Source organism: Manis pentadactyla, chromosome 2 (genome assembly GCF_030020395.1).
Source record: "Manis pentadactyla isolate mManPen7 chromosome 2, mManPen7.hap1, whole genome shotgun sequence".
Classification (NCBI taxonomy): domain Eukaryota; kingdom Metazoa; phylum Chordata; class Mammalia; order Pholidota; family Manidae; genus Manis; species Manis pentadactyla.
The window spans coordinates 91,086,318-91,098,787 of NC_080020.1; the positions used below are offsets into that span (position 1 = coordinate 91,086,318).

The 12,470-nt window shown below is 34.6% G+C and overlaps 1 protein-coding gene across 2 annotated transcripts in view; it reads left to right on the top strand.

Annotated features, from left to right (window-relative positions):
• CENPK (centromere protein K) overlaps window positions 1-12,470 on the top strand; it is a 56,442-nt gene that overhangs the window by 14,163 nt on the left and 29,809 nt on the right. For both annotated transcript variants that reach the window (XM_057494860.1, XM_057494862.1), the window contains exons 4-5: window positions 5,234-5,306; window positions 11,336-11,382. In XM_057494860.1, coding sequence (XP_057350843.1) covers window positions 5,234-5,306; window positions 11,336-11,382 — 120 coding nt within the window. The remainder of the gene's footprint in view (window positions 1-5,233; window positions 5,307-11,335; window positions 11,383-12,470) is intronic.

Here is a 12,470-nt window from a genome sequence, read left to right on the forward strand (position 1 = left end):
ACACATAAACCACATCAAGAAAAAGAAGGACAAAAACCACATAATCATCTCCGTAGATGCTGAAAAATTCAACATCCATTCATGATAAAAACTCTCAACAAAATGGTTGTAGAGGACAAGTATCTCAACATAATAAAGGCCATATATGACAAACCCACAGCCAACATTATACTTAACAGTGAGAAGCTGAAAGCTTTTCCTTTAAGATCAGGAACAAGACAAGAATGCCCACTCTCCCCACTTCTATTCAACATAGTACTGGAGTTCCTAGCCACGGCAGTCAGACAACACAAGAAATAAAAGGCATGCAGATTGGCAAGGAAGAAGTTAAACTGTCCCTGTTTGCAGATGACATGATTTTTTTTTTTGTAGATAATTATTTTTTATTGAAGGGTAGTTGACACACAGTATTACATTAGTTTCAGGTGTACAACACAGTGATTCAACATTTATATACATGATAATTCTAGGTACCAGCTATCACCATACCAAGTTGTTACAATATTTTGACTATATTCCTTATGCTATACATTACATCCCGGTTACTTATTTATTTTACAATTGGAAGTGTGTACTTTTTTTTTTTATTTTTATTGTGAGGGCATCTCTCATATTTATTGATCAAATGGTTGTTAACAACAATAAAATTCTGTATAGGGGAGTCAATGCTCAATGCACAATCATTAATCCACCCCAAGGCTAATTTTCGTCAGTCTCCAATTTTCTGAAGCATAATGAACAAGTTCTTACATGGAGAACAAATTCTTACATAGTGAATAAGTTACATGGTGAACAGTACAAGGGCAGAGATGACATGATATTGTACATAAAAAACCCTAAAGAATCCACTCCAAAACTACTAGATCTAATATCTGAATTCAGCAAAATTACAGGATACAAAATTAATACACAGGAATCTGTGGCTTTCCTATACACTAACAATGAACTAGCAAAGAGAGAAATCAGGAAAACAATTCCATTCACAATTGCATCAAAAAGAATAAAATACCTAGGAATAAGACTAACCAAGGAAGTGAAAGAGCTATACTCTGAAAACTACAAGACACTCATGAGAGAAATTAAAGAAGATACCAATAAATGGAAACACATCCCATGCTTATGGGTAGGAATAATTAATATTGTCAAAATGGCCATCCTGCCTAGAGCAATCTATAGATTCAATGCAATTCCTATCAAAATACCAACAGCATTCTTCAACAAACTAGAGAAAATTGTCCTCAAATTCATATGGAACCACAAAAGACCTAGAATAGCCAAAGCAATCCTGAGAAGGAAGAATAAAACTGTGGGGATTATGCTCCCCAACTTCAAGCTCTACTACAAAGCCACAGTAATCAAAACAATTTGGTACTGGCACAAGAACAGAACCATAGACCAATGGAACAGACTAGAGAGCCCTGATATAAACCCAACCATATATGGTCAATTAATATATGAAAAAGGAGCCATGGACATGTAATGGGTAAATGACAGCCTCTTTAATAGCTGGTGTTGGCCAAACTGGGCAGCTACATTGCAAGAGAATGAAACTGGATTATTGTTTAACCCCATACACAAAAGTAAACTCAAAATGGATTAAAGACTTGAATGTAAGTCATGAAACCATAAAACTCTTAGAAGATAACATAGGCAAACATCTCCTGAATATAAGGAAGAGCAACTTCTTCCTGAACCCATCTCCTCGAGAAAGGGAAACAAAAGCAAAAATGAACTCATGGGACTACATCAAACTAAAAAGGTTTTGTACGGCAAAGGACACCATCAACAAAACAAAAAGGCATCCTACAGTATGGGAGAATATATTTGTAAATGACTTATCCAACAAGGGGTTAACATCCAAAATATATAAAGAACTTACACACCTCAACACCCAAAAAGCCAATAGCCCGATTAATAAATGGGCAGAGGATATGAAGAGACGGTTCTCTAAAGAAGAAATTCAGATGGCCAACAGACACATGAAAAGATGCTCCACATCACTAATCATTAGGGAAATGCAAATTAAAACCACAATGAGATAACACCTCACACCAGTAAGGATGGCCAGCATTGAAAAGGGTAAGAACAACAAATGTTGGTGAGGATGCGGAGAAAGGGGAACCCTCCTACACTGCTGGTGGGAATGTAAGCTAGTTCAACCATTGTGGAAAGCAATATGGAGGTTCCTCAAAAAACTAAAACTAGAAATACCATTTGACCTGGGATTCCCACTCCTGGGAATTTACCCAAAGAATACAACTTCTCAGATTCAAAAAGACATATGCACCCCTATGTTTATCGCAGCACTTTTTACAATGGCCAAGATATGGAAGCAACCCAAGTGTCCATCTGTAGATGAATGGATAAAGAAGAAGTGGTACATATATACAATGGAATACTCTTCAGCCATAAGAAAGAAACAAATTCTACCGTTTGCAACAACATGGATGGAGGTGGAGGACATTATGCTCAGTGAAATAAGCCAGGCGGAGAAAGACAAATACCAAATGGTTTCCCTCATTTGTGGAGTATAACAGGGAAGCAAAACTGAAAGAACAAAATGGAAGCAGACTCAGAGACTCCAAGAATGAACTAGTGGTTACCAAAGGGGATGGGTGTGGGAGGGCAGGTGGGGTGGGAGGGAGAAGTGGATCGAGGGGTATTATGTTCAGTACACATGGTGTGGGGGATCACAGGGAGAACAGTGTATCACAGAGAAGGGACATAGTGGATCTCTGGCAACTTGCTGCACTGATGGACAGTGATTGTATTGGGGTATGGGTGGGGACTTGATAGTATGGGTAAATGTAGTAACCACATTGTTTTTTCATGTGAAACCTTCATAAGTGTATATCAATCATAGCTTAATAAAAAATAAAATAAAATAAAACCTATGACACAGGAAAAAAAAGAATTAAGCCATATTTTGTAAGAATTTTTATAGCTGTCAATAAATATAGAGCTTTATTGTACAGGGTAAACCTGAATATTTTATTTAGAAAAGCATTATACAGTAAATAAACTATCATCTGGCTTCCTTCAGAAATGTGGTTTTTTATGTTGTAGAAATTGATACCTACTGAATCAGATTCACCAGGGATGGGACCTATGAGTTTCCTTAATGTTTTTCATGCAATGAGCCAAACTTTGGCTTTGTGGGATAAGCTATGTAGTTGTAGTAAATAATCAGTATCCTGAGATAGTCAATAATAACAAAATTTTAAGAATCCATTGTGTTTTTTCCTAAGTGTTGAGAGTCCCCAAGATTACTCCCAAGTTTGATGATTCTGCAGAAGGACTCACAGGACTCAGTGTATAGTCAACACATGGCTGAGCTGTATTAGAGTGAAAGGATACAGAGTAAAATCAGCAAAGGGCAAAGGATCACAGGGTGAAATGCAGGGTAAACCAGGCACAAACTTTCAGGAGTCATTTCCCAGTAGAGTCACACAAGATGTACTTAATTCTCCCAGAAAGTTGTGACAAGTGTGAAATGTCTACCAGGCAGCCTGTTTAGAGACTCAGTGCCCACAGTTTTTTGTAGTGGCTAGTCACATAGCCACCCGCTGCCTAGTAGTTATCAAAGTACTAGACTTCCAGAAGGAAAGCAGTATTCAGCGTAAATCATATTATTTGCACAGTTTGTACTTTTTCATTTTGCAGAGTGAACCCTCTTGTCAGGTTAGTGGGAGCCACCTCAAAATCCAAGTTTCCAAATGCCAGCCAAGGGCCAGTGTTGCAAGCAGCCCTTTAAGGATAATCAGGCTTACTTGGTTTTAAGTCTTTTCTGCACACCTGTTAACTTTAAAACTTCAATATTAAAACTCGGCCCATTTTCTAAAGCAAGAAAATAGATATTTTAAATGAGAAAATGGCAGAAAGTCTCAAATTTCATGTTTAAATCACTGTAAAAATACTAATATTTTCTTTTTTGGAAAGTATTGTTGAATTTTTTAGAAAGATCAAAATAATTTGGGTGTCTGCATTAGCTTGGCTTTGGTGCAGTAAGAGCTGTATTTCACCAATGTAGTGCAAAGTTGAATTGTGAAATTACAGTTTTTTAATAGGCCAAAAAATAAATATTGGTAATTTTATATATTTCTAATAAGTGCAGGAAAAGTGATATGGATTCCTTATCATTATGATAATTTTACCTAGTTTAGATACAACTTTTTAAGAATTTTTATATCCCTTCCTAGTAATAATAATATTTATAAATCACTTTATTGATCAAAAGACACTTTCACCTTCACATTTAATTATTTATACAGTAATGATAAACTTGTTTGGTAAAAATTTTAAATACCTGTAAATGAATTTTGTTGTAATTATATAACACTTTCAAAGAGACTAGGTTTTTTTCCTCTGACTATCCAACAGCAGTTTATAATATAGAGCAGGGTGTTTGAGCTCTACCTGCTCTGTATCTTTAAAATTGGTTAAAAAGATGGTACTTGGTGTCCTTTTGTATAAATAGAACAGAACTACCTATTGCATTTTTAATTTATTTTGGTACAGTTAAGAATTATATAGAGCAGATAAGAAATGTTCTGAAATTTAATTTTAATCATACATAGACTTTAATTCTGTGGTCTAATCAGGCAACAGATTTATAACAGGTTTGTAAATGTCAAAATTACAATTATTGGAGCCACCTGATATCAGAAACATTCATCCTGATTTATCTTTGGCTGAAGAGCACATGTTTACAACAATTTACAAACTATTGTGTAGTAAAACTGGTTTTTATGTATGGCTTCTGGACCCAGTGTCATTTTGTATTTGTCTCTACATATGTATTTACATTTATTTTTAGCTACTCTCTTTTTCTAAAAATCAGTTTCAATTTTTCTGAAAGTGAATATAGAGGAAAAAGCATCTTTAAAGCAAATTTGTCTGAAAAATGTTGGTAAGAAATAACATCCTTTTTTAAATGAATACTGATTTAGGGAATAAACAATGTATTTAGGTTCTTTTAGGTTGACAGGCGATGTACAATTGATCATTTTTTAATACTATATCAGTAGTAAAATGGGCAATTATAAGCTATACTCAGTGTGGTTTAAAGCCGAATTCTGTTTGAAGTGATAATTTTTATAGTTAGGTAGCTATTATGGGTGCCATTTATCTTAGGAACTTGTATTAAAGTATTAAGAATGTCTACACTTTCATCAATGAGTAGCTGTGAATATTCCACAAAAACAACTTTTTCCTTTTGTTCTTTTTTTTATAGCTGTCACTATTAATTATGCAAGTGAAATGTTTGACTGCTGAACTCACCCAATGGCAGAAAGAAACTCCTGAAAGTAAGATTCTTACTTGTAGGTTTATATTTTTGTAAATGAATTAATGGCAAATTAATTTGATGATGATAAGCAGAATTAAAAGATCCATTTAGCCTTTTTGAACTTGTATAAACTCCATTGATATTAGGAATCTTTCTAATCACTAATTTTTCTTTCCTTATGCTCATTTTGTGCTTACTTTATTATAGCTAAACATATTTCTTTCATATTAGAGCATAATGGTCTTGGATTATGGAGACCTTATTATACCCATAATTTTATCCTCATAAAAACTGTCTTACATGCTCAGTAGAAATTGTACATTATTTCTTAATGACTAAAACTTAACTAGTGGAAGAGAAAAAAAATTATTTTAGATACTTGTTTAGGTAAAGACTATATACAGTATATATTGCCTCTTGACTTGTTCATCAGAGGCTAGCTGTATATTTGCCTTTAGTTGAGAAATAGATGGCTTAAAAATCTGTAGTTGTAACACCCAACTAGGAGATATTCTTCTATTATGAAAGCCTCCATTTCTCTACACGAAATATATGACTGTATTTGGTATTCTATAAGTATTGCCCCCTCTTCAATACTTCCAAACTCATTCTATGAGGGCAGCACCACTCTAACACCAAAACAAGGCAAACTCACCACAAAAAAAGAAAATTACAGACCAATATCCCTGATGAACATAGATGCAAAAATACTCAACAAAACATTAGCAAACCAAATTCAAAAATACATCAAAAAGATCATCCATCATGATCAAGTTGAATTTATGCCAGGGATGCAAGGATGGTACAACATTCAAAAATCCATCAACACATAACACCACATCAACAAAAAGGACAAAAACCACATAATCACCTCCACAGATGCTGAAAAAGCATTTGACAAAATTCAATATCCATTCATGATAAAAACTCTCAACAAAATGGTTGTAGAGGGCAAGTACCTCAACATAATAAAGGCCATATATGACAAACCCACAGCCAACATTATACTTAACAGTGAGAAGCTGAAAGCTTTTCCTTTAAGATCTGGGACAAGACAAGAATGCCCACTCTCCCCACTTCTATTCAACATAGTACTGGAGTTCCTAGCCACGGCAGTCAGACAACACAAGAAATAAAAGGCATGCAGATTGACAAGGAAGAATAAACTGTCCCTGTTTGCAGATGACATGATATTGTACATAAAAACTCTAAAGAATCCACTCCAAAACTACTAGATCTAATATCTGAATTCAACAAAGTTGCATTGATTAAGCAAACATACAAAATTAAGATACAGAAATCTGTGGCATTCTTATACACTAACAATGATCTAGCAGAGGAGAGAAATAAGGAAAAAAATTCCATTCACAATTGCATCAAAAAGAATAAAATACCTAGGAATAAATCTAACTAAGGAAGTGCAAGACCTACACTCAAGACACTCATGAGAGAAATTAAAGAAGATACCAATAAATGGAAACACATCCCGGGCTCATGGATAGGAAGAACTAGTATTGTCAAAATGCCCATCCTGCGTAAAGCAATCTACAGATTCAATGCAATTCCTATCAAAATACCAATGGCATTCTTCAACGAACTAGAGAAAATTGTTCTAAAATTCATATGGAACCACAAAAGACCTCGAGTAGCCAAAGCAATCCTGAGAAGGAAGAATAAAGCTGTGAGGATTATGCTCCCCAACTTCAAGCTCTACTACAAAGCCACAGTAATCAAGACAATTTGGTACTGGCACAAGAACAGAACCATAGACCAATGGAACAGACTAGAGAGCCCTGATATAAACCCAACCATATATGGTCAATTAATATATGAAAAAGGAGCCATGGACATGTAATGGGTAAATGACAGCCTCTTCAACAGCTGGTATTGGCCAAACTGGGCAGCTACATTCAAGAGAATGAAACTGGATTATTGTTTAACCCCATACACAAAAGTTAACTCAAAATGTGTCAGAGACTTGAATGTAAGTCATGAAACCATAAAACTCTTAGAAGACAACATAGGCAAACATCTCCTGAATATAAGCATGAGCAACTTCCTGAACGCATCTCCTCCAGCAAGGGAAACAAAAGCAAAAATGAACTCATGGAACTACATCAAACTAAAAAGGTTTTGTATGGCAAAGGACACCATCAACAGAACAACAAGGCATCCTACAGTATGGGAGAATATATTTGTAAATGACTTATCCAACAAGGGGTTGGATATATAAAGAACGTACATACCTCAACACCCAAAAAGCAAATAACCCGATCAACAAATGGGCAGAGGATCTGAACAAACACTTCTCCAAAGAAGAAATTCAGATGGCCAACAGACACATGAAAAGATGCTCCACATCACTAATCATCAGGGAAATGCAAATTAAAACCACAATGAGGTATCACCTCACACCATGTAAGGATGGCTCGCATCGAAAAGACTAAGAACAACAAATGCTGCTGAGGATGCGGAGAAAGGGAAACCCTCCTACACTGCTGGTGGGAATGTAAGCTAGTTCAACCATTGTGGAAAGCAATATGGAGATTCCTCAAAAAAACTAAAAATAGAAATACCATTTGACCTGGGATTCCCACTCCTGGGAATTTACCCAAAGAATACAACTTCTCAGATTCAAAAAGACATATGTTTATCGCAGCACTTTTTACAATAGCCAAGATAGGGAAGCAACCTAAGTGTCCATCAGTAGATTAATGGATAAAGAAGAGGTGGTACATATACACAATGGAATATTACCCAGCCATAAGAAAGAAACAAATCCTACCATTTGCAACAACATGGATGGGGCTGGAGGATATTATGCTCAGTGTAATAAGCCAGGCGGAGAAAGACAAGTGCCAAATGATTTCCCTCATTTGTGGACTATAACAACGAAGCAAAACTGAAGGAACAAAATAACAGCAGACTCAGAGACTCCAAGAAGGAACTAGTGGTTACCAAAGGGGAGGGGTATGGGAGGGCTGGTGGGGAGGTAGGGAAAAGGCGATTGAGGGGTATTATGCTTAGTACTCATGGTATGGGGGATCACGGGGAGAACAGTCTAGCACAGAGAAGGCATATAGTGGATCTGTGGCATCTTGCTGCACTGATGGACAGTGACTGCATTGGGGTATGGGTGGGGACTTGATAATATGGGTAAATATAGTAACCACATTGTTTTTTCATGTGAAACCTTCATATGAGTGTTTATCAATAATACTTTAACAAAAAATTTAAAAAATGAAAAAGTATTGCCCCCCTCTTTTCCCACCTGTGTATCCTCTTTCTTTCTCTTGCCACTCTGTTTCCTTTCCTTTAACTCCCCGCACTTCCTTCTTTGGTCTCCACTGTAGCCTTATCATGTTCTATCTCAGTTATTGGAATTTTTTTCCTCCTCATTCTCTTCCAACATTTCATCTGGATTTTTGGTTTCAGTTACTATATTCATGCCAGTGCCCACCATTGTTCCACATACTTCACTACTTACTGGTCTTTAATTTGAGCACTTCTGATAGGTGTGTACAATTATGATTTTAGTTGCATTGAAGTATATATTCTATTGCCTTCTCTGCATGATATTGAGCACCTCAGAGGCTGCTCATAACCTGCTGTTAAAATGCTGGTGTTTTCCAAAGGACTGTCCTAGCTCTTTCCACTTCTTATGCTGTATGCTATTCCAGAAGTATATTTTCTGCTCCTGTTTTTATATGTTGTATCTGTATTAATAACTTGTATATTAGTTTGCTAGGTAGCTATAAGAAAGTACTATAGACTGGGTTGCTTAAACAACAGAAATTAATTTTCTCATAATTCTGTAGGCTAAAAATACAAGACCAGGGTGATTGCAAGGTTAGTTTCAATTTTTCTCTACCTTCTACACATTTTTCTGAGATATTCTATACCTGCCTCAGGTTCATGAACTGATCTCCTTTTCCTCATTCAATGAATGGAATCTATTTGATCAGCCATAAATTTAAGTCTAGAAAGATTCTTCCTTTTTATATTTCACATAGAGCTAGTCATTTAAATATTGAGCCCTAGTGCCACAGATTTACTTTAGTCCTTTATCAATTATCCACTGGTTAAATATAATAGATTTTTTTGTCTCTTGATCAAATTTTTATTAATTACAGACATTTTCAAACTTACAGAAAAATTAAAGGTCCAACTTCTCTTTTTTGGATGTGTATTATTTAGCTTTCCCAGTATCATTTGTTGAGAAAACTGTCCTTTCCTCCATTGAATTGTCTTGGTACTCCTCTCAAAAATCATTTGACTTTTTAGGGAGGATTATTTCTGGGCTCTTTATACTCTTCTGTTGGTCTACATGTCTATCTCTATACCAGTAACACACTGTTTTGTTTACTGTAGCTTTGTACTAAGTTTTAAAATTAGGAAGTGTGAGAGCTCCATCTTTGTTCTTCTTTTTTCAAGACTCTTTTAGCTATTTGGAGTGCCTTGATATTTCATGTGCATTTTAAGATGGATTTTTCTGTCTACAAAAAACATCATTGGGATTTTTATAGACATTACACTGAATCTGCAGATCACTTTGGGTAATATCAACATCTTAATATTAAGTCTTCCAAACCTTGATTACAGGATGTCTTTCTATTTATTGGTGTCTTTAATTTCTTTAAGTAGCATTTTGTAGTTTTCAGCATACAAGTCTTTAAACTCCAGATTAAATTTATTCCTAACTGTTTTTGTCTTTTTGATGCTATATGTCAAGGAATTTTTAATTTTTATTTTTCTTACTATCATTATCCCTTATATATATATACCTTATACTGGTAAACCAAACACAGGCTGCCCTCTTGGTCAAATACCTACCTTGCTTAGGGTTGCCAGTCCCATAGGCTACCACACTGGAAGGATTTAACAATTTTTATATTCTTAGAACCTGCCATATTAGATTGGTTGAAATGATTACTTGAATGAATAGTGAAATGCTATAGTTGACCACACTGGCCAAGAGGGTTATTTTCAAACTTTGTGTTCTTAAAATCCTTCGTACTGCATTTGTTGAAATAATTTACTAGTCATCCCAGGGTTGCCTATAGTCAGTTTTAATACAGGGCCTATGAAGCACATGTAGCAATGTAGCAAGCTCTTTCCTTTAGAAGACTCTCTAAAATAGCAGGTAGCTTAGAAAGTTTTTAGTAATGTATCATTTGGGTAGTTTTTAATCGCACTTTATGAGGAAATATATGTTGAACTTTTCTAAGTATGAGGATTTTATTTGGCTCTACAAAATTAAAATGAAATATTAAATTTACTCATCAGACTGGCAAAAATTTTAAAGAGTTTATAATAGCTTTCACTGTTTTTTATACTCATGGCTCATAGAAAATTTTCAGGAAAGGTCCTGTATTAAAATTTGAAATAGACATTTTTTTCTATGAAATTCCATTTCTGGAAATCTACCCACAGAAATGAAAACACTAATAAAAAACATAAATAAAATAATGTTTACTGAATTATTAATTTTTTGTGGCTAAAAACTAGACACAAAGTTAGTTGATGCTCAGTCAATAGTGAAATCACTTAATACAATATGGCATATTTACCCTGTGGAATATTATGAATGATTTAAAATTATGAATTAGACTTATACCAATGAATAGACAGGATCTACATGGGGGTTTTGTTGTGTGAAAATAAGGTAAGAATAATGTATATAATATGATCTCATTCTTGTAAACCATCAATGCAAAATTAATAACCCTTGCATGTATATGTACAGATATACATATACATAACATATACATGTATATATGCACAAATGCCTGAAATTGTATGACTACAGAGAGAAATATTTAAGGAACATAACCATAAATTACTAATTTTATTTTTAAGCGACTGGGGAAGTAAAAAGGAAAAACACCAGTAAAAATAATATACATAAATATCACATTTGTCTAAAATTAAATACAAGTTGATTAAAAAAAGGGAAAAGTATACCTCAGAAACCATAAAATCAAATACTTGATTTTTTTTAAAGTTGACTGAGCATATGTATAATTTTGGTTTGTTTTATTTCTGTAGTAATTCCACTGAATGAGGAAGTTCTGGTAACATTAGGAAAAGAAAAGGTAAGTCATTAATGAATTTGTAGTAACCACTAATTATTTATAACTAGAAGCATTTTGGCTAAATTCATGGCATAAGAAGTAAGATGAAACCACTTTAAAACCACATTAATTTTTCTATTTTGATTTCAATTATGTTTTATTGAATAGAATATTTTAAAAGATTTATTTTCAACTCAATTTGTCAGAACTATTACTAGTTAGTATTAAATTTGTAAGCTTTACTCTTATACTTAATTTTCAGTTGACTAAACTCTTAAAAGCAAAAAGGTTAAACAAAACTGATGATCATACATGTACATCTATGCTTCTCAAAACAATACATGCCAATAAAAACATGGTTTTAAAGTGTAAGTCCATTAAGCCAAACTATAGAAGCAAACCAGAATTTTAAACAAGGTTGTAGAACATGGAAATAGATGAGTACCTATGTACCTACAGGCAGAAAAAAGAGTGAAAAGAGAGATGATCTACAAAATCAAAGAAAGGCTTGGGATTTGAAGGAACCTAGTACTGCAAAATTCAGGGTTCAAGTGTGGAGCTAAAAACAAGATTTCTTTAAAAGCACAAACTATTTCTCGCTCTCTCTCTGTCTCTGTTTTGCAATTATCCACACACGTGATAACTGGAGGTATATGGTATGGAGATATTAAACTATTGAGGCTCTAGACTCAGGAATACCCCAGGTTGGGTATTTAGCAGGATGAAAGTCAGAAAGATCAAGTTAACATTTTCATATTGTGTAGTGGAAGTACCACCTCCTTCCCAGGTTCTGTCTTCAGGTCCTTCAGTCTGGTGTAAAAATACCCTCAGACTAGAGATAAAATAATCTCTTCTGGAAAACCTAAATGCCCGAAGAAGAAAGCTCTATAAGTATTAGTACATGTGAGCCCCCAGGGAAAAAGCAGGGTGGCCGTAGATCAAAAAGTCCCATTCATGAATGAGGTTTTAGTAAATTTTTTAGTTTCAAATATAATGCCCAGCCAATGATCATTGACATGCGTGTAAAGCCTCCAAGTGGAAAGGCAGAAGTCCAAAACAATTGACAACACGAATATTAAGGAAATAGAGATAGTTTAGGGAACGAAGAG